Source organism: Anastrepha obliqua, chromosome 2 (assembly GCF_027943255.1).
Source record: "Anastrepha obliqua isolate idAnaObli1 chromosome 2, idAnaObli1_1.0, whole genome shotgun sequence".
Classification (NCBI taxonomy): Eukaryota; Metazoa; Arthropoda; class Insecta; order Diptera; family Tephritidae; genus Anastrepha; species Anastrepha obliqua.
The window spans coordinates 102011899-102033787 of NC_072893.1; the positions used below are offsets into that span (position 1 = coordinate 102011899).

The 21889-nt window shown below is 36.8% G+C and overlaps 1 protein-coding gene across 1 annotated transcript in view; it reads right to left on the reverse strand.

Annotated features, from left to right (window-relative positions):
- Nucleotides 1-15985: 15985 nt before the first annotated feature.
- LOC129238292 (piggyBac transposable element-derived protein 4-like) overlaps nucleotides 15986-21889 on the reverse strand; it is a 35924-nt gene continuing 30020 nt past the window's right edge. Inside the window, exon 3 of the mRNA XM_054873330.1 lies at nucleotides 15986-16136. Coding sequence (XP_054729305.1) covers nucleotides 15986-16136 — 151 coding nt within the window. The remainder of the gene's footprint in view (nucleotides 16137-21889) is intronic.

Sequence of the window (21889 nt, forward strand, 5' to 3'; positions counted from 1 at the left end):
GCAATTCTCCCTTCAGCCCCAATTTGGATAGTGCCGAAGAAGGCCGATGGCAGTGGAAAACCGTCTATCGTAAACTGAACGAAGTAACGATCGATGACAAGTTCCCCATCCCGAACATAGACGAGATACTTCAAAAACTGTGAAGAAGCCAGTATTTCACCACACTCGATTTGGCAAAGGGTTTTCACCAAAGTTTTAGTGTCGAAGGAGGACACTATGAATTTCTGCGAATGCCTTTCGGACTAAAGACAGCCCCTGCAACATTCCAGAGATTGATGAACAATATCCTTCAAGATTACATCAATAAAATCTGCTTGATATACCTGGACGATAAAATCATATTTTCAACATCCTTACAAGAACATATGAGCTCACTCAAACAAGATTACAGGAAAGTAAGTCCATTTGGATAAACCAGAATTTCTAAAAAAAGAAACGAAGTTCCTTGGGCACATAATTACAACGGAAGGCCCAATCCCAAAAAGATAGAATGCGTTGTTAACTTTCCAATACCCAAAACGACAAAACAGATCAAGCAATTCTTAGGGCTCATAGGCTACTACAGAAAGTTCATAAAAGACTACTCATCTATCGCTAAACCAATGATTAAATACTTAAAGAAGGATTCAAAGATTAACATAAATGACCCAGAGTACGAAAAAAGTTTTAACACCCTTAAGATTCTACTAACGCATGATCCAATATTAGCATATCGAAACTTTTCTAAAACATTTACATTGACAACGGACGCGAGTAATTACGCTTTGGGAGCCGTACTTTCCCAAGACAATCACCCAATACGCTATGCAAGTCGAACCCTTAATCCCCATGAAATAAATTACCCTTATGACTACCATTCGGAATTCACAGAATTAAGAAAATTAAGAAAAACAATTTTCTAATAGCGGTCGCCCCTCGGCAGGCAATGGCAAACCTCCGAGTGTATTCCTGTATGAAAAAGCTGCTCATAAAAATATCTGCCGTTCGGCGTCGACTTGAAACTGTAGGTCCCTCCATTTGTGGAACAACATCAAGACGCACGCCACAAATAGGAGGAGGAGTTCGGCGAAACACCCAAAAAGGGTGTACGCGCCAATTATATATATATATACATATATTTCTAAGTAAGCCAGCATAAATTTTATCTGTGACAATTGAATATTTATGAGAGTTTTACCAATAAAAGTGCATACATATGTAGAAATACGATTGGCTACTTTCAAACACCAAAAAAAAAAACTCATGTGAACAACTTTACCTAGGCACATACACATGCATGTACCTGCATAAAAACACTATGCAAAATGAATAAAGTTTTTATAAACACTTTTTCTTATATTTTCTTTGCGAAACTTTTGTGCCTGCTTTAGGCCTTTAGTATTCAAAGAACGCAAATTGTGCCGGAATTACATACGCACATATACATATTTCAATGTAGCATCCTTCGTAATAAACTTTTTTTCAAAGTATGTCGCTTAGAGAGGAGTTGCACACTTTTTGCGATAGCGAATTTTACTTTTGAGGCTGGGTGATAGTTTAATTGTTCGTGGTTTTCGGGCCCAGTAAAATACTTTTAAAAATTTATTTCTACTATTGGTAACACTCTGCGACATATTCAAACTTTTTCCAAAATAATGAGACTCCAGCAAAGGAAAAAAATCGGAATATTTGTATGGTAACTTGTATGTATTGAAATGTCATTTAGAGAATTAACTTATTAACATTAACCTTCCGTTTCGAGTTATTTTTGGCGTTTAAATTGCATTTTGAACTTTGCTGTGTTACAGGACTTATAGTAGAAATTTATGTCAAATATTTTTGTAGATCCTTTAAACCCTTTATATTCTTCTGTCACTAGTATTTTTTGTTCTTCTTCCACAAAACTGACAAAACAAGACCCATCTATTGAAGAGTTATGCAAAGGGTTTTCCAATAACAGGTGTTACAGGTGAATGGATTGCGCTATCGAGAGATGATTAATGATTTTTTATTGCCGGACTTGGATGGTATTGATCTGGATAACGTTTATTTTGAACAAGATGGCGCTACATGTTATCGAAGAGGTGATCATAATCATAATTGGCCATCGAGATCTTGTGATTTAACACCTTGTGACTTTTTTCTTTGGGGCCACGTGAAAGAGAAGGTCTACGCCAACAGCCCAGGGTCGATTGAAGACCTCAAAGATGGAATTCGTGAGTCTATTGGGGACATAGGGCAGCCACTTTGCAATTCGGTTATGGAAAATTTCATGAAAAGTATATTGTCCTGTAAGCATGGTCGTGGCGGTCATTTGCCTGATGTTATTTTCCTCTTTATAATGAAATAAACATCCGATCATTTATGTTAAAAAAAAAACATTTTTCTTTGAATATCAAAACAACACCTCTTATTACAAAAACTCTTTATGTATATAATTGGCGTGTACACACTTTTTGGGTGTTTGGGCGAGCTCCTCCTCCTATTTGTGGTGTGCGTCTTGATGTTGATCCACAAATGGAGGGACCTATGTATACAGATTCAAGTCCACTCCGAACGGCAGATATTTTTATGAGGAGTTTTTTCATGGCAGAAATACACTCGGAGGTTTGCCATTGCCTGCCGTGAGGCGACCGCTATTAGAAAATTGTTTTTCTTCATTCTGGTGTTTCACCGAGATTCCAACCTACGTTCTCTTTGAACTCCAAATGATAGTCACGCACCAACCCATTTGGCTACGCCAACCGCCGTAAATATTCCGTAAAAATATTTCCCATTGTTTTGGTTATAGAGCAGCTCAACATATCATGCGAGGATTGCTATGTATATTTCTGGACTCGGGCACTTCTAGTATTGTCAGGCACTAACTGACGTTTATATTGACAATTTTGGCATGGTAGGTAGGTAGGTAGGGTGGTTGTCGTAAGACACACTTAGACCTTCGGCAGGTCCATTGTGATACCACTGGAGCTTATCCTTACTCTACGTGTTCCCTTTCAAACCATCCGGTTGCTTTAATAAACGAGCAGAGCTTCGTTAGTTTTAGATGGGCTATATCCGCTACATCGGTTAGAAATGCTGTATCGAGGGTGCGCAGCCTTCTAAATTTTGACATAATTTACCATAAAAATACGTTTTGATGTGTGAGCAATATTATTGCTGTATACAGAGGTTTTAAAAGTGCATGTCGGTAATGGAATTTAACTGTGAACATTTTCGTACATTTATTTTTCACAATTTTCGACGGATGTTAACAAGATAAGATCGATGAACTGAAATCCTTATATGGCGACCAGGTACCATCTTTGAATTGTGCAGAAATCAGTTGTTGTGCCAAAAAATACCGCTGCTCGTCTCCCACTATGGCGAATATTTTAGATTCATAACTCAGCTCAAGCACATAAATTAATGTGTGAGTTGTGATTAATGAAATAGTATGAAAATAAAACCAAATATGCTAATATGTATTTCTAACAATAAAATAGAAAATGCTCATATTTTTGCACAAAAAAAACTATTTCTTTTAAACTTTTCAAATATCTTGAAAACGATTAATTTTAATTAACAATGAAGCCTGAACGGAGATTTTTATGGAAATACATTTCATTTGATATGTACAGTTTGTGTCAGAAGAAAAGAACTAATTTTTTTCTTGTAACCTCAAGATATATTTCGTTCTGCTTGCTGCGTAATAGTCCCACTCAAGGGCTACAACGCCAGTGCTAACCCAGGTTAGCGCTGTGCGAAACTTTGCAGTAAACGCAACCAAGCAAAAATGAGTGAAAAGTACGCGAAGCGTTTCGAGGCGGTATTCTTATGCCTGCATTCGAAAGGGCCGAAATTATCTGACGCCGCGGCTGCAAAAGGGGTTAAAAATCAAAAAAGTTTGTTCTTATGTGGAATCAGCGGTGTAAAGTGTATAAAAATGTTGATGACTTTTCCGAGCGTGGCTTGAAGCGAGTGACGACAAAAAATCAGGATAAAGAGATCGTCCAACTTTTTAAGCGGAACCCTTTTTTGCGACTACGCTTAGCACACACAATTCTTGCTAAAAGGGAACAGATGTGATTATACATAATTTAACAATATTTTTATATTATATATAATATATTGTATATATTTAATTAACTGATTATATATAATTAAACTGCAAACCCGAAAAAACAATTGGTACGACGAGGAAAGAAAGAATGCCGCCTATAGAACTACGCTGCGATCGGGCGCAACGCGAGGCATGTGGGATCGCTACAGAGAGCTGAAAAAGGAAGAGAGACGTATTATCCGACAGAAGAAACGAGGAGCCGAAATACGTGAGTGCGAAGAGCTTGATATGCTGGCCAACAGGAACAACGCCCGAAAATTCTATCAGCGGCTTACCGAAGGTTTTAAGACCGGGGCGTTTTCCTGTAAGAACAAAGACGGCGAACTGGTGACTGGCATCCAGAGCAATCTTAAATTATGGAGGGAACACTTCTCGAACCTGTTAAACAGTGACAGCTGCGCATGTCACAGAGAATGTGAAGATCCCGATACCCCAATCGACGACGACGGAATTGACGTTCCGCTACCCGACCATGACGAGGTGAGAATAGCGATAACGCGGCTAAGGAACAACAAAGCCGGGGGCGCCGACGGACTGTTGGCTGAGCTATTCAAACATGGCGGCGAGAAGCTGGTAAGGTGCATGCATCAGCTCCTATGCAGAATATGGTCGGATGAAAGCATGCCTGCCGATTGGAATTTAAGTGTGCTCTGCCCAATTCATAAGAAGGGCGATCGTGCAATTTGTGCCAATTACCGCGGGATTAGTCTACTAAATATCGCCTATAAGGTTCTAGCGAGCGTATTGTGAGAAAGGCTGAAGAGCACCGCCAACCAACTGATTGGACCTTATCAGTATGGCTTTAGACCTGGAAAGTCTACCATCGACCAAATATTCACAATACGCCAAATCTTGGAAAAGACCCATGAAAGGAGAATCGACATACACCATCTTTTCGTCGATTTCAAAGCTGCATTCGACAGTACGGAAAGGAGTTACTTGTATGCCGCGATGTCTGAATTTGGTATCCCAGCAAAACTAATACGGCTATGCAAGATGACGTTGCTCAACACCAGCATCGCCGTCAGAATTGGGAAGGACCTCTCCGAGCCGTTTGATATCAAACGAGGTTTCAGACAGGGTGACTCGCTGTCGTGTGACTTCTTTAACCTGATGTTGGAGAGCATCGTACGAGCAACAGAACGTAATCGCTCAGGCACAATATTTTATAAGAGCGTACAATTGTTGGCGTATGCCGATGATATTGACATCATCGGCCTTAACAACCGCGTTGTTAGTTCTACCTTCTCCAAACTGGATAAAGAGGCAAAGCGAATGGGTTTGGTGGTGAACGAGGACAAAACGAAGTACCTCCTGTCTTCAAACAAACAGTCGGCGCACTCGCGTATCGGCACCCACGTCACTGTAGACAGTTATAATTTTGAGGTTGTAAAAGACTTCGTTTATTTAGGAACCAGCATTAACACCGATAACAATGTCTGCCTTGAAATTCAACGTAGAATCTCTCTTGCCAACAAGTGCTACTTTGGACTAAGTAGGCAATTGAGTAGTAAAGTCCTCTCTCGACGAATAAAACTAACACTCTACAAGACTCTCATTATGCCCGTCCTAACGTATGGCGCAGAAGCTTGGACGATTACAACATACGATGAAGCGACGCTTGGAGTGTTCGAGAGAAAGATTCTGCGTAAGATTTTTGGACCTTTGCACGTTGCCAACGGCGAATATCGTAGACGATGGAACGATGAGCAGTATGAGCTTTACGACGACATAGACATAGCGCAGCGAATATAGATCCAGCGGTCTTTGTAAAACTCGGCCAAAATCTCGTAAGCGGTTATCGCGCCAATTAAGAAGAAGAAAGAAGAAACTACCAGGCAGAAAATGAAATGACAGGACCCAGCACCGAGAATCGGATGGTTTGATTCTTGACTAAAAACATAATTAATTATTTCGAAATCAGTGTAATCGGCTCTGAGCTGCAAATGGGAAAACATTTTCTTATAGCCTTGACAAACGGCGGCGTTAATTGGGACTACCGGTGCAAAAAATTCTGATTAAAATTGTAGAGTGACAGTCGTTTGTTAGCCGGATTAGTGAACAACTGGTTTATTTATTGGATAATTTTGTCAGTAAAAGATGGATCGCAGGTGACAAATACGGGTATTAGCTACCCTGATACTAAGAGATAATTATTTATTAAGAAAAATATTAAATTGGTATGTCTCAAACTGCTCCGAAATATCAAAACAATTAATTTAATTTTGAATGTGTTTGTGCAAATCAGCATTACATTCAATCTTTTCTGTTTTTCTCTTCAAATTTTTACTTCATTATTTTTCATTCCATAGATATTAACTGCCATTATTGGGCAATGTTGCCTTAATCCGCCTAAATTATGAAAATTAAGTCTAGGTGTCAATTCGCATTAGTTGCTCTTATTTCCTGAGATAATTACGAATAAAGTTGTTACTCCCGATTAGCGCCACCGTCTGTCTAGGCTGTAAGTCTTACAGCCTCAATTCGTAAACCAACTGGTTTTCTTGCCCATATGTATATCATTCCTGTCTCTTCTCATCACTTCGCAATTTTTTTGTGATCAAGTTGATTTCACGCTTTCTTCTGTCAAGTAATCTCGGTTCATCGAGTCCAATCATCAAGCCTACCCCAACCTAATCTAAAATTTTTCGGCAGTCATAAACGTAATTTTTCAATATCCAGTGTCTCCAAAACTCTGTGACTCAGCTCCAATGCATTATATAAGTATATACCTACATAAAATGTATGTGTGGATGTGTAAGTAAAATTTCAAATCAAAAACCAAAGGGAAAAATCAGGCACCTGAAAATTCTTTTACTGGTAAAACTTAACTAAATCAACAAATAAATTTATCAAGCGTGAAATTCTCTTCCATAAGGGATAGTAAACAAAATCATAAATTTCCTTTGAGAGTTGCGGAACTCACATGTTTACAAATTCATTCAACGACCTGCTGTTGTAGCCTTTTAAGCTGGAAATGCAGGAAATTTTGTTCAAAAGCGTTTGATACCACCAAATTGTGCCCAAGAGTGCAAGTACGGTAAACATGCTGCCATATACATTTGTATGTCTGAATTTAAGTCATAATCAAATACATATGTATATATGAGTACATACATGTGTGTGCAATATTTCTGAGCTTGTATACACATTTATATTTATATAGCTGCATACCTACATATACCCTGTAAGAAAACCCTGGACTATTTTTTGCTTAAAATTAGCATGATTTTGCCAAGTTCCAAACACTTCGCTACCTTTGATGTTCGCTACTATATGTTCCAAGTGTGACTGTGTCAAAGTTGTGGGTATCATAGCAATCGAAAACGAAAAAATTAACTTAAATTAGTTTAAAATTTGTTTCCTAGTCTCTACATAAAAACCTTAAATCTAAATCATTGATTTTATTAATTTATTAGAAAAGTTATTATATTAAATTTTGTTCTTACTGGCTAAAACGCTAACATTGAAATATAAAACTTTCACACCAAAATTGGTTTTTAGTCCGAATTAACAGCTACCCTTTGCGGCATTTGGGCCCATATACGGTCTTGCAGTTTTGATTAAATTTTATTTCCAAATTAAGTATTATAAAATAATTTCAACTGTTTTAGTCCATCAAATTTATATTCAGCAATAATAAAACGCAAACAAAATTTTATGATTTTATGACATTTCGAAATAACCTCCCTTTTGTACAAGTGTGCGCGAAAAGCAGAATTGAAGTGCGAGTGATTCGTTTTCAAAAAAATATAACAGAGTAAAAGTTAAGTATTTTTTGGCACAAGAAAAAATATTTTCATGGAGTCGATTTATTCATATTTCTCGAGGGATAATAATTTTTCCGCTTCTCAACCATGATGGAAAGAATAGTGAGATGGCGCCTGCCGTGGTCCCGTTACTTTGCTCTCAGCGAACTTGACAATGAGTTGCGTGATTTTAGCTCCATTATGGCCAGATTACCATTTTCGTAACTTGATTTAGTATTTTTATTTTGTTATTTAGTCTCGGAGTTTTAGTTCTTTCTTCATAACATTTTTCTAGCCATTTCAAATTAAAATGTAATATATATAATTTTGTGAATTATACATTTTTTAATACATATATGTACATATATTGTATATAATTGGCGCGTACACCCTTTTTGGGTGTTTGGCCGAGCTCCTCCTGCTATTTGTGGTGTGCGTCTTGATGTTGTTCCACAAATGGAGGGACCTACAGTTTCAAGCCGAATCCGAACGGCAGATATTTTTATGAGGAGCTTTTTCATGGCAGAAATACACTCAGAGGTTTGCCATTGCCTGCCGAGGGGCGACCGCTATTAGAAAATTGTTTTTCTTAATTTTGGTCTTTCACCGAGATTCGAACCCACGTTCTCTCTGTGAATTCCGAATGGTAGTCACGCACCAACCGAATCAGCTACAGCGGTTTGTTTCTGGGAATTGTTGCTGTTGTTTTTTATGTTGCTGTTGTTCTTTATGTTGCTGTTGTTGAAAGCATGTAATAGAAGAACCACGCAGCAAAGGCCATTTTTGTACAATATATTATATATATGTGATCGCTGGGGATCGAATTAGAATCTGCTGGAGCGTGGACCTAACGCATAAACTACCTCGCCCATAACGAACTTTGCGCATAATAATTTACGTTCGAGCTTGCTTGGCTGTTAGTCTTAAGTCTTGTAAAGATACGTTCCCGGAAACATGGAGAGAACGAATCGCAGACATTTGGAAAAACGACACCTTTTCAAATGTCCGTTGCCCGTTACCACGTCAGCAAGGTCTTTTTCCACGCTGCGACGCTTGAAATCTTACTTGAGGTCTACAATGAGAGAAGATCGTTTGAAAGGACTTGCTTCTATGAATATCCATCGCAACGTGAATGTAGACATTGACTTGGTATTGAAAGAATTTTTTTCCGCACTTCGAAGAGTCGCAATGTTATCGACACATGGATCAGCAAATATAATGACCTCAACCACTTCTTGAACGTATGCGAGCATCAGAAAGATTTGGCGAAGGTACTTTTCATTGCAAAATATGTTTAATGCGTATTACTCTAAAATATTCATTGTATAAAATAGAGCAGAAAAAATAATTTATTTCTTTTTACATGTCGTCCCCTTAGTATTAAAATAGTCTATACATTTGTTGATGCTTTGAGAAAATGAATTTCAAACTTTTTGTCGAAAGTAGCTCTCACTTAAATCTCGTTATGTCTGTAAATACAGGGTGGCTGATGAATTTTGCTACATTAAGAAACTCAAATAACTTTTTTTTTAGTGTATGGAATTTATTTATTTTTTTTCAAGTTGAAGGTCATTAAATTTTATTAAATGTAGCTTAACTAGTTTTAAAAATAATTGAATTTAAATGCCCCCCATGCTCGTTGACACAAGTGCGGCATCTTAGTAAAAAGTTGTTCATTGCTGCTTTGAGAGTTGCGACAGGAATAGCCGCAATTGTTGCCCGAATGGATTGTTTTAGTTCATCCAAATTTGTTGGCTTTGTTTTATAAACTTCTTGTTTACATAAACCCCACAAGAAAAAGTCAGGTGCAGTAAGGTCAGGCGACCTGGGGGGCCAACGAAATTCGGAGTTTCTTGAAATCAGTTTATTGGGAAATTTTCGTCGCAACTCTGTCATAACAGTCTGGGCTATTTGAGACGTTGCCCCATCTTGTTGAAACCACACAGAGTTGAAAGGAATTCTCTTTCGGCGTAGTTCTGGATAGAAAAATTCTTTCAGCATTTTCAAATAACGGTCTCCAGTAACCGTAACGGTGTGAGCATTTTCTTCAAAAAAATAAGGCCCGACAATACAGCGTGAAGAACCGCACACCACACTGTCACGCGAAGAGGATGCAATTCCGTCTCGTGGAGTATCTGTGGGTTAGAAGTACTCCATATTCGACAATTTTGTTTGTTCACATTGCCGTTTAAATCGAAATGGGCCTCATCAGACATGAAAAGGCAGTTTAACATGTTTTGGTCTTCTTCCACCATTTGCAGGATCTTCTGGCAAAATTCCAAGCGAATCGGCAAGTCTGCTGCATTCAGTTTGTTAACCATTTGAATTTTGTAGGGAAATAAGTCTAAATCTTTGTGCATTATTGTTTGCAAAGACTGTCGGCTGACACCAAGTTGAGCAGATAAGCTTCTTGTTGAAACCCTTGGATTGCTTTGTATAGCTGCAGCTACAGCAGCGATCGTTTCCTCCGTCCGAACTGGTGGGTTTCGATGATAAGGCCTTCTTGCGACTGTTCCTTGCTCAGAAAAATTATTCACCAGTCTCATTATGGTCCATCTGCTCGGGGGATCGCCGCAAAACATCCGCCTGTACTTTCTCTGTACCAAAACTACGGACTCCAGTGCGTGATAGCGGTGGACTATCCAAATTCTTGTTTGCGTGTCCCAGTTATCCATTTTAATAAATTTTAAAGATCAATCTGCAAATTAAAACAAAAATGGAACAGATAACTTAAAAAGAAAAAAAGTTATTCAATTTTTTTTTGGTAGCAGCTTTCATCAGCCACCCTGTATTTATTATTTTTTGACTGACGTTTTGACCCACTATGTGGAACTAGACTTTGACAAAATTTTGACCACATATAAAATCGACGATGGAGAATCCAAAAATTCAAAAAAAAAATAATAGCCTATGAGCATATAGGCTGTTGTTATACTAAGGGGACGACGTAATCCCTGCACACGATCCTTAAACACTCAACAAAAAGGCAATTTTTCTTTACTAACTCTTTTAACGTATATAATAAGAGGTTAATCGCGTTTATCAAATTTTATTTGTGAATGAAATTTCAATCCAGAACCCCCCCGTGGGCTGAGTCCTGCGCAGGGCCCTGATCCTAAATATAGCATAGACGAGGTATTCTAAATAATCAGCTAGCAAATTAATTTATACACTTCAGTCTACTTCAAAAACAAAATGATTGCATTTCCTAACGTACGTCACGTCGCATCGAAGTTTGATTGACACGCTTTTGATACTCAACATTTTTTTTAACGAGTGGTAAACATGAGTTAAAAGCTATAAGGAAGCATGAGCTCTGGCAAAAAAATTCAATTCGTAGCTAAATTTACTTCAAGAGTTTAAATCCGTATAAAGAAACTGTGAAAAGCCGTTTCAGATATTTTTTTATCTGGTTTAGAATTTTAAAGAAGAAATGTAAATGCCATTGAAATGGTATTAAGTCAGTATGCACGAGTGTACGTATGTAAAGGGTGATAAATTTAGATGTATCGAATTGATTCGGCAATCTTTATTATGTTTAAACGTTGGCCGCAACTGCACCGTAATTCGCCCATCCGTAAACACCAATTTTGAATGACTCGCTGGACGACTTCGATCAGTGTCTCATGAAAAGCTTTAGTAATGTTGGCTTTCAATGCCTCAATCGAAGCTGGTTTATCCATAAAGCATTTAGACTTTACATACCCCCACAAGTAAAAGTCTAAAGGTATGACATCACACGATCTTGATAATCTTGGTGGCTAATAATCTTGGTTCGAGACGAGAGATAAATTGACGACGCAGTAAATCCATTGTTTCACGGGCTGTATTGCAAGTAACGCCATCCGCCGTTTATTGGAATCAATCAATCGGACTTCAATTTCCGATATCAAAAAGTCGTTCATCATGACGCAATAGCATTCGCCATTCACTGTTATACCAGCGCCATCGTATCACCCTATACATATACAAATAAACTTGAACTTGAACTTGGTGGTATATTTGTTTGCATACACATTTCGAATCATACATAATAAGTAAATAAGCTCAGATTTTGCCACAATTCGTTTTTTTCCGCCAACGGCTAACACTTTGCAATGCCATCTGCATTGCCTTTCAAGGCAAATGGTTTTATGTATTTGACATTTGTTTGGTGGCAGAAGAACACTCACTGAAAGGCTTTTCCTTTTATGCCGAGTGGTGTAAAATAACAACTTTTTTATGTGTCGTGTGAAAGAAATTAAGATTGAGCCCAATATCTCCAAGATGACAGTGAAAAATGGCAGCATCCAACAAAGTTTTTGTTTTTGTTGTTGAATACTTAGTAATTAGTAGAATGAATAGCATGAGTTTTTAAGCTGTGACATCTCTCAACTGGTATTCCATGCCAAGCTTTCTTCTTTTTCGAATAAATGAATGTACCAGATAATTTTATCAAGTAATTTTTCGCAAGCTACATCAACGACATAAAGCTGAAAAATTAATGAATTGGCCTTGCACCAAATGCTTTCACTTGCAATTGAGAAAATCCTTTCATTTTTGGTGGAAATTTTGTGTCGCGCTATTAATTTTAGCAGAAGGGTCAAGTGAGTTTTATGCAATAGCTACACATAGAACAAATACATACATACAAGGTGGCGCAAAAGTAACCTTGCGATGTTTCTTGGCTGTTATTAAAAAAAAATGAAAAACTGCAGAAGAGATCGTGAGTCCGTCGAGGACGATGTAGAAAGAACGTAGGCAGTAAACATCGAAAACTGATAATAACATCAATAAAGTGAAAGAAAAATTGATCAATAGCGGCAAATTAACCATCAGAGAGCTGGAAGAGGGCTTGAACATTGCTTATAGATCTGTACTAGACATTGTAGTTAATGATTTGGGAAAAATGGACCGCATTAATATCGTTGAATCCGACCCAACAGTCATCAAACGCACCATTACTGAAGACGAGACATGGGTAACGCGAGTTTATGAACGAAGACCAAAAAAACCATGTCGTTGTCAGCCAAAAAACAAAGCGATGCTCACGGTTTTTATGGATTACAGCGGTATTGTACACCCCGAATTTTTGCCAAAAGGTCAGACAGTTAATAAAGACTATTATTTGAGCATTATGAGACGTATACGTGAAGAAATCTGTCAACAAATAAAGGATTTGTGGGAAAAAACTCATGGATTTTGTACCATGACAAAGCACCGTCGCACATCATTTGTGAGTTTTCGACCAAGAACGAAACGAATACCATCCAATAGCCATCGAATTCACCTAATATGGTTCCCGAATCAAAAAAACCTCAACGATGCAGCAATCTCAGTATCGAACCCTTTACAGGGTGTTTGGCCAAGCTCCTCCTCCGGTTTATGGTTTGCGCCTTGAGCTTCCTCCGCAAATCGAGGGACCTACAGCTTTGCGGCCTCGGTAGTCTAGCGTAAGTGCTCTAGCCTGCCATCCCAGAGGTTGTTGGATCGAGTCCCACGTAAACCACTGCTCTCGCACTTTTCCAAAATTACCTAAAAAACACAAAAACAAAATCCTCCAATTCTATTCCTTGACCCCAAAAATGTATCATTTCCATCCTTACTCCCGCACGCAAGCAACAAAGAAAAACACACAGTTAGACATTGCATCAGTGGCGCCAGCAAGAGGAAGCGAGCGACCGATGTAATAGCGCATACACACGAAATTTAGCGAATTCCTCAATCATATGTGTAATCCTTCTGCCAGAAAAATGTGAGACACAGATGGCGCTGCAAGCAGTAAGAAGGCGTTGTTCCTAAGCAACGACAGGTGGGCATTCCCATTGGTATGTAAATACAAAATGGTTTTTAGAATTTGCTAATTAGAATAATTTATATGTATGTAGGATTACTCTTTATTTAAAAATATATGTAAGTTAATTTTATTAAAATACATACCAGTTGTTTCAGAAATATTTAATAATTCAACAACAAGAAGATAGCCACTTATATTATTTAGAGCTTATCATTAAGTATATTTGGAAAATCATTTATAAATACAAATGCAACACACTATTATTGGCTGACTGTTTATATGTTTAAATAAATTATTGTATAAATTATTGATATTTAAAATGCAATATTTATAAATAAATAAAGAAATTACTTCTACTTACTTATTTAATAATACATTTTACTTTGGATTACCATATGAACATACATATATATGACTCTTAAATCATCATGGTTAGGTTATATATGTATATTAGGGCGGGTCGATTTAAAAATCGCTCATTGCTCTGTGAAAATCGTATTCTAGGAATCAAAATAAGAAACTTTGCCGAAGGAATCATACCTCTAAAACGAATTCAGATGTCCCCCAATTTGGGTCGAACGAAAAATCCCACTTTGACCCATTTAGAGTGCTCCAATCGAGTCCAAATGTATGACCGACTCCCACTAACTTTGGACGGCCGATCCACCCATGCCTGTGGCACACCCCCTGGAACTCCCCTGGGGGGTTCCCCATACAATCATTTCAAAATATCACCATTTTTGGGCTTTACATGAGAAAAGATACTAAAAAGTTCGATGGGGGACATCAGAATTCGTTTTAGAGGTATGATTCCTTCGGCAAAGTTTCTTATTTTGATCCCTAGAATATGATTTTCACAGAGCAATGGGCGATTTTTTTGTCTCCCCACAAATCGACCCCGCCTAATGTATACTCGTATATATAATTGGTAGTCCAACTTATTTTTCTGTTATAATATTTTATAAAAAAAAATAGTTTATTGCCTTGCTGATAAATATTTATTGATATTATTTTAAATGACAAAAATATATTTACACTTACTTTTACTTAACTTTCGTTACAAAAAAATGGAAACAGTTAATGCAGTTCTTTTGAGCTGTTTAATGGCAAGTTTTTAAAATGTTTGCAGAATTAAAGTGTTTAAAAAAAAAAAATCAATCAAACTCATTCTTTTAATAATAAACTAAACTTATATCTAATACAAGCTGACCAGTAAAAAAATATAAGGGTATATAGAGCATATTTTATTCTGCCAAGCAGGGGGTGCACACATCTCTCATGTGTTCTTTGCATGCATATTTACTACATTTTTGGCAAATTTTTCTGCTGGATTTATTACGACTCCTTGAGCAAATATAGCAACGCCAAATACAGTTTACCTCGGATTTTGGAGGTGGTAAGGGGTCTTCTAAACCAAGTAAGTGCCAGGCTCGACGCCCCACTACTTTTGACAAGTTTTGGAATGGTTGCTCGTTCTCCAATTTGAAGTGTTATTAGCTTCCAAGCACTCATTTCAATAAAATCAGATCCTAAAACTTTTTTTCCGGATTTTTAGCTTTATAAACGCAAATAGCATTCATTGCAGATATATTTACCAAGTTGTAGGCCATCGATTTATTGTTCTCGCGGCATTGTTTATACTTTTCGCACATCTGATCTACCAAATCCACGCCGATTTTCGTTTTGTTATAGTAGGTTATTATTTCGGGTAACTTCTTGTCAACACTTCCTTGGTCAATCGAATTATCATGATGCATTAAGGAAATCAGAATAGCGGTTTTGTTTTTCTTTGCATCGATTAACGCAAACATCTTTAGCCCATATTTAGCCGGCTTACTAGGTATATACTGTTTAAAGGAGCATGGCCCTCTTAAAGCCAATAACTGCTCATCTATTGTCAAAAATTCACTTGCAATAAACTTTTTTTTTTTAAATTAGCCACGAATATGTCAAGTACATCTCTGATGGGCGCAAATTTATCGGCTTCTCTCCTATCATTTCTTGTTCTAATGTCATCATACCGTTTCCTTTTGAGTTATCCCATATTTTGTGAGCATTTTTTCTAGAACTTCTCAAGGTTCCAATTAGAAATAGAATTCCCATAGAGGCACTTATTTCTTTTTCGTTAGTTAATCTTGCGAAAGGGACCCTTTCAAATTTGTTTTTGATTTTTTCAATATATACTATACATTTGTTGAATCAATTATCTTTTGAATAATATTGTCAGATTGAAAAGGTTGAATACAATCAATTTCCTGGACCAGGAAAAAGTTTTATAATATTGTGGGAACGAATGTGTACCTGTAAATTAGCTCTAATTTTCTTCCATTTTGTTGTTTTGTCTCTGCGTAGGCTTCTGGCTCTATAATAGCTTCTTTTTCAGCCAAAAAGGTTCTTTTTAGAGTCTGTTTGATTATCGCTACTTTTTACGACATTATCCTCTAGTTCGTCTTCATCTGCTTCATCTATTGAACCTTCCTCTTCGCTAGAAAGCTCATCTAACCATTTCGTCCAAACAAGAGGATCTGTGCTATGTTCCAAACGAATTTTTTTGCATCAGACATTTAAATCTTTATATAAAACAAAAATACTATTTTCTGTACTGAAATATTTGTTGCAGTAAAAAGTCTCTAATTATGAAAATACTAAGATTTATAGATAATTCTATTTTTGGAATAATATTTACTTACCTAGGTGTTCCAACAGACAAACTTTTAAATTGTGTACTCGTTAAAAAATGTTACGTAATTAGGCGCGTGGATTACAGTTGTAGTCCACTCATAATTAACTTCAAACAAACGGCCTAATCGTGGGTATATCCTTTCAATTTTGTACTAAATTAGTCGTTTTGCTTATTATAGACAGCTATTGAAACGGGAATTGACATCTTCAAGCTAAGTTTAAATTGGCTACTGATTAAAGGTGGGTGGATTACATACAGGGTTGGCCATATTAAACTGACCCATTGAGTAACCCTATAACTTTTTACTGTAATTTGAAATCTAAGGTTTACGTCAACAAGCCAAAGACACTAAGCGCACTTAAGGCCAATATCCGACGGGAAATAGCCGCCATATCGGCCGAGACGCTGGCCAAAACTATGGAAAACGCCGAAAAACGGGCACATTACGCTATACGAGCTAAGGGCGACCACTTGCGCGATATCATATTCAAAAAGTGATGTAAACGAATCTCCTTGAACTAAATTAAATGTTTTTCACAATGAAACACAAAAAATGTTTCTTTTCCATATTTTTTTAATAATCACATGGGTCAGTTTAAGATGGCCAACCCTGTACATATCCAAATACGTGCTAAGGGCGACCACTTGCGCGATATCATATTCAAAAAGTGATGTAAACGAATCTCCTTGAACTAAATTAAATGTTTTCCACAATGAAACACAAAAAAATGTTTATTTTTCCATATTTTTTTAATAATCACATGGGTCAGTTTAAGATGGCCAACCCTGTACATATCCAATTACGTGCTAAGGGCGACCACTTGCGCGATATCATATTCAAAAAGTGATGTAAACGAATCTCCTTGAACTAAATTAAATGTTTTTCACAATGAAACACAAAAAAATGTTTCTTTTTCCATATTTTTTTAATAATCACATGGGTCAGTTTAAGATGGCCAACCCTGTATATAATCCACGCGCCTAATGGAAGGCTAATCATCATAAGTAAAATTCAAAATTTTGTGTATGTTCTTACATGTTCCCCTAAATATTAATACAAATTTCTCCTCTCATACAAAAATCCTATACGATAACCCTGTGTTATTTGTTTACATCTGGAAAATGTCAAAAGTCTGTTTTCTAATCAACAATAATTCCTAATGTAATTAGCTTATTGTTTGTATTATAGTCTCAGCTAATAATTAAAAGAAATAAAAAAAGTCTGTAGGGTGGGTGCTTACGACAAATGGCAAAACAAACTTTCCGTAAAATTTGTTAACAAAATAATAAAATTTTTTCAGTTTACATCTTATTATACTCAACCCTGAAAATACACAAATTTTCACAAAAATTAAAGACCATATTGAAAATACTAGAATCCCTTAGCTTGGAGTCGCTCCATACAAATATTGATGCCATAAAATTATTTGTCAAATAAAGCCAATTTCATGGATATTAATTTTTTCTGTGTTTTTTTCGATGTAAGCCTCTAAAAACAGTCTTTACTGCATAACTCGACGCAACTCGACTGTACAATTCTATTCAACTACACTAAATAACAGTCTCGGTAGCATTCGCCACAAAACATAGCATTTGTCAACAAAAATGAAAACTAAATGAATAGAATTTTTGGTAAATATATTTACTTAATTACTAGCCATACCCGGCGTGCGTTGCCACGATACGAAGTTTTTGTTGTTGAATTGTTGGAAACTGGTTTTTGCATTTAAAGTTCGTCCTTCTTCTAATAAAAGTACAAGTAGAAGTAGCAAAGCTATTCTCTAACATGGATGGGAAAATGTTGTGCTATGAGAATGCAAAACTTTCACTTTTATGTGAACAGCTTGAATAAATCTGTAAAATGCCAGCACTTTCTATTCCAAGACAATGAGCTTCACATATGTATGTTTATACATATGTAGAGTTCTGACGTAAATATTATAAAGGGTGATTTTTTAAGAGCTATAGGAAAGCTTTTCAAAAAAACACACGTAAAATTCAGAAAAATGCATGCAATTTTTATTTAAATCGATAGTACAGTCCATATAATTTAATGTTTCAAGATTATTTCATGCAAATGTTGACCGCGACTGCGCTTCAAATGGTCCATCCGCTTAGTCCAATTTTGGCATACTCTTTCCAATGTTTCTTTGCTTTAATGTTGTCTTCCAATGCGTTAATTGAAGCAGGCTTGTCTCAATCGACATGAGCTTTAACATAGCCCCACAAAGAATAATCTAAAGGCATTATATCGCACGATCTGGGTGGCCAATTGACAGGTCCCGAACGTGAAATACAATGTTCACCGAACTCGTCTCTCAACAAGTCCATTGTTACGCGTGCTGTGTGGCATGTGGCACAGTCTTGCTGAAACCACAAGTCATGCAAGTCAAGCTCTTGCATTTTGGGTAAAAATAGTTGGATATCATTTCACGGTAGCGCTCACAATTCACAGTTACGTTACGATTCGCAGCATCTTTGAAGAAGTACGGTCCAATGATACCTCCAGCTCATAAACCGCACCAAACTGTGACCTTTTCTAGATTCATTGGTAGCTATTGCAATTCTTCTGACTGATCTTCACTCCAAAGTCGACAATTCTGCTTATTTACGTACCCATTGATCCAAAAATGAGCTTCGTCGCTGAACGCAATTTTTCGATAAAAAAGTGGATCTTCGGCCAACTTTCCAAGAGCCCATTCACCAAAAATTCTGCATTGCGGTAGGTCGTTCGACTTCAATTCTTGCAGCAGCTGTATTCGTATTTTGAAAGGCTTCACACCTAAATCCTTTCGCAAAATTCTCCACGTTGTTGAGTAACAGAGGCCCAATTGCTGCGAACGGCGACGAATCGATAATTGATGGTCATCATTAACACTGGCCGATACAGCTGCGATATTTTCTTCAGCTCGCACTCTACGTAAGCGTATTGGTGGTTTGATGTTCAATAATGTAAATTTGGTTCTAAATTTAGTCACACGAGCTCGAATAGCCGGTTCAGTGTATCGATTAAACTGACCAAAAAATGGAAGAAGCGCGCGATAAACTTTCTTATCAGAACACGCATTTTTATAATAAAATTCAATGATTTGAAAGCGTTGTTCGTTTATAAGATGATTCATGGTTAAATTATAGGCCAAACTGAAGATGTTTGACAGTGAAACAAAACACGAAACGTGCGTTAGCTGTTTAAACCAACTGTTTAAAAATATAATACCTAAAAAATCACCCATAATTGGGGCCTACTCAGCGAAAGGAAACTGAAGTTAGAGGTCTAGAATGCCTAATTTCATGGTGGGTGTCATGTCCTCTATACTACACTGCGTTGCAGAATCGAACTTTTTTTCTGTCCTATGAACCAAATATACTTTTTCGGAAAGGGGAGAAAAAATAAAAATACACGTGTATCGGCGATTTTCATGTACACGTCAGAATTTTTTTTTATGTATAAAATATAGAGCTCGTAGTCCGCCTGTGTGAAAAACTTTGGATCACTTTTTAACCCTTTTTCCGTGATCCAATCGCGCTGAATTTCTAAAGGTAGATTCGTGGAAATGTTTTTATTATGTAATATAAAATTAAAAAAATTATAATTTTATCAATTCTCAGATTTTCTTGAATTTTTTTTTTTTCTAAAAAAAAAAATTTTTTTGTTCTAAATTTTCGGCATAACTTGAAGGGACTCCAAATTTTTAAACAACTTATTAACCTTTAATTTATTGTTTCATACAACACACTCTGTGCCGTTTGTGTGTTTGTTACAGTTCCGGAAGTTCCGATCATCTGACAGTTGCGATACTAGGAGACGTATACTTTGACAATTGTTTTAAGTTCTGTTGCGCGAAAACGTCTTTCTGTATATTTCATCTTACGAAAAATGCAGTGCCCGACTCGAAATAACTTTTGTTACGTTTGTGGCTTATTCGCACCAAGTAAAAATTTTAAAAATATTACGAAAACAGTAGTTAATTCGTTTCAGAAAATATTCAAGACTGCTTGTGTTCCTTACTTGTGGTATACTCCGGAAGTCGTGTGCGACTATTGCTGTAGAAAGTTTACTGACGGAAGGTCAACAATAAAGTACTCTGTACCAACAATTTGGCTACCACGGACGGAGCATTGCAGTGAACTGTGCTACTTTTGCGTAACTTTTACTCAAACTAATGGGTATCAATACTTTCGCCGCAACAAAATTCCCTACGCTAATGTAGAATCGGTTTTTCCTGCGGTTCTGTACTCACCAGAAGAACGTAGGTATAGCGGCTTCAATGGAGATTTTTGATGATGTTCCCGAATTAAGGGATGGAGAACCAATAGTACTCGTAGCACCATTAAGCTCGGTGTTGTATCAAATTTTGTTGAAAAACTGGATCGTGAGGGCGAGGCGATTGCAAGTTTGTGGAATATTTTTCCGAAACTGAGCGGCGCAAAGATTCATGCAGGTATTTTTTTACGAAGGCTTTTAGTTACTTTATTTTTTTAATGATGTGTATAATTTAAGGTGTTTTCAGTGGTCCGCATATAAAAAAATAGTTGCAAGCTATGAATTTTCAGCAAATTTGAATGCTATCGAACAACGTGCATGGAAAGGCACAGTTTCCGTTATTGAGCAGTTTCTTGGCAACAAACGAGCTGACAATTATAAAAATATTGGGCATATTAATGTCGCTAAAGATCCATTTCCTTCACAATCATTTAGATTGTTTCCCTGGTGATTTAGGAGCTTGTAGCGATGAACATGGCGAAAGGTTCCATCAGGACATTGCGGCTATTGAAAAGCGCTTTAAAAGAAAAAGTCGCGATACTGACACAAATGCTTACAAACGCAAAAATAAAAGGCCTAAGTTTCTTTAAAAGCATTAAAATTTCTAATGTAACAATTTTTAATTTTAATATAATAAAATTAATAAAAAAATTCGGGGTTTTATATCTCTATTGTAATGCGGAGTGAAATACCTTTCTTTTGATACCCACATCGGCATTCGTGCAATCTTTTTTTTTAAGCTTCGAACAGGTGGCAACCCTGTGAAACATTGTCAGTGGCAACACCTAAGTGAAAAGTCTAGAAATGTGATACACTATCTGTGTGCCCAATTTCATTCAAATCCATTAAGCTAATCCTGAGATCGTGTGGCTATACAGATATGCGTATAAGAATTGCTCGTTTAAAGTTATAACATACAAAAAAAAATTTTGACGTGTACATGAAAATCGTCGATACACGTGTATTTTTATTTTTTATCCCCTATCTGAAAAAGTATATTTGGTTCATAGGACATAATGTGTGTAACGCGGTGTTATTAGATAAATAAAAAACGGGAAATTAATGCATTCTAGAATTGAATATGGATAAATGAGCAGATATGAGGACGTTGTAGAAGAAGATTTATTCGAATAGCTTCTTTGTGTACAACGATTGATGTATTGTTGTTATGCTATGACTAGTATGTGACCCTTCGTGCGTTGCTAGGGTTAACATTTTTTGGTTTTTAATAGCTCAGAATTTAATTCTCGCAGAAATGGACACCGGGTAGGAAATGTGAGCTTTGAATGCGTTCATATGAGCAAATGGAATAAATCTGCGATAATATCAAGATTTT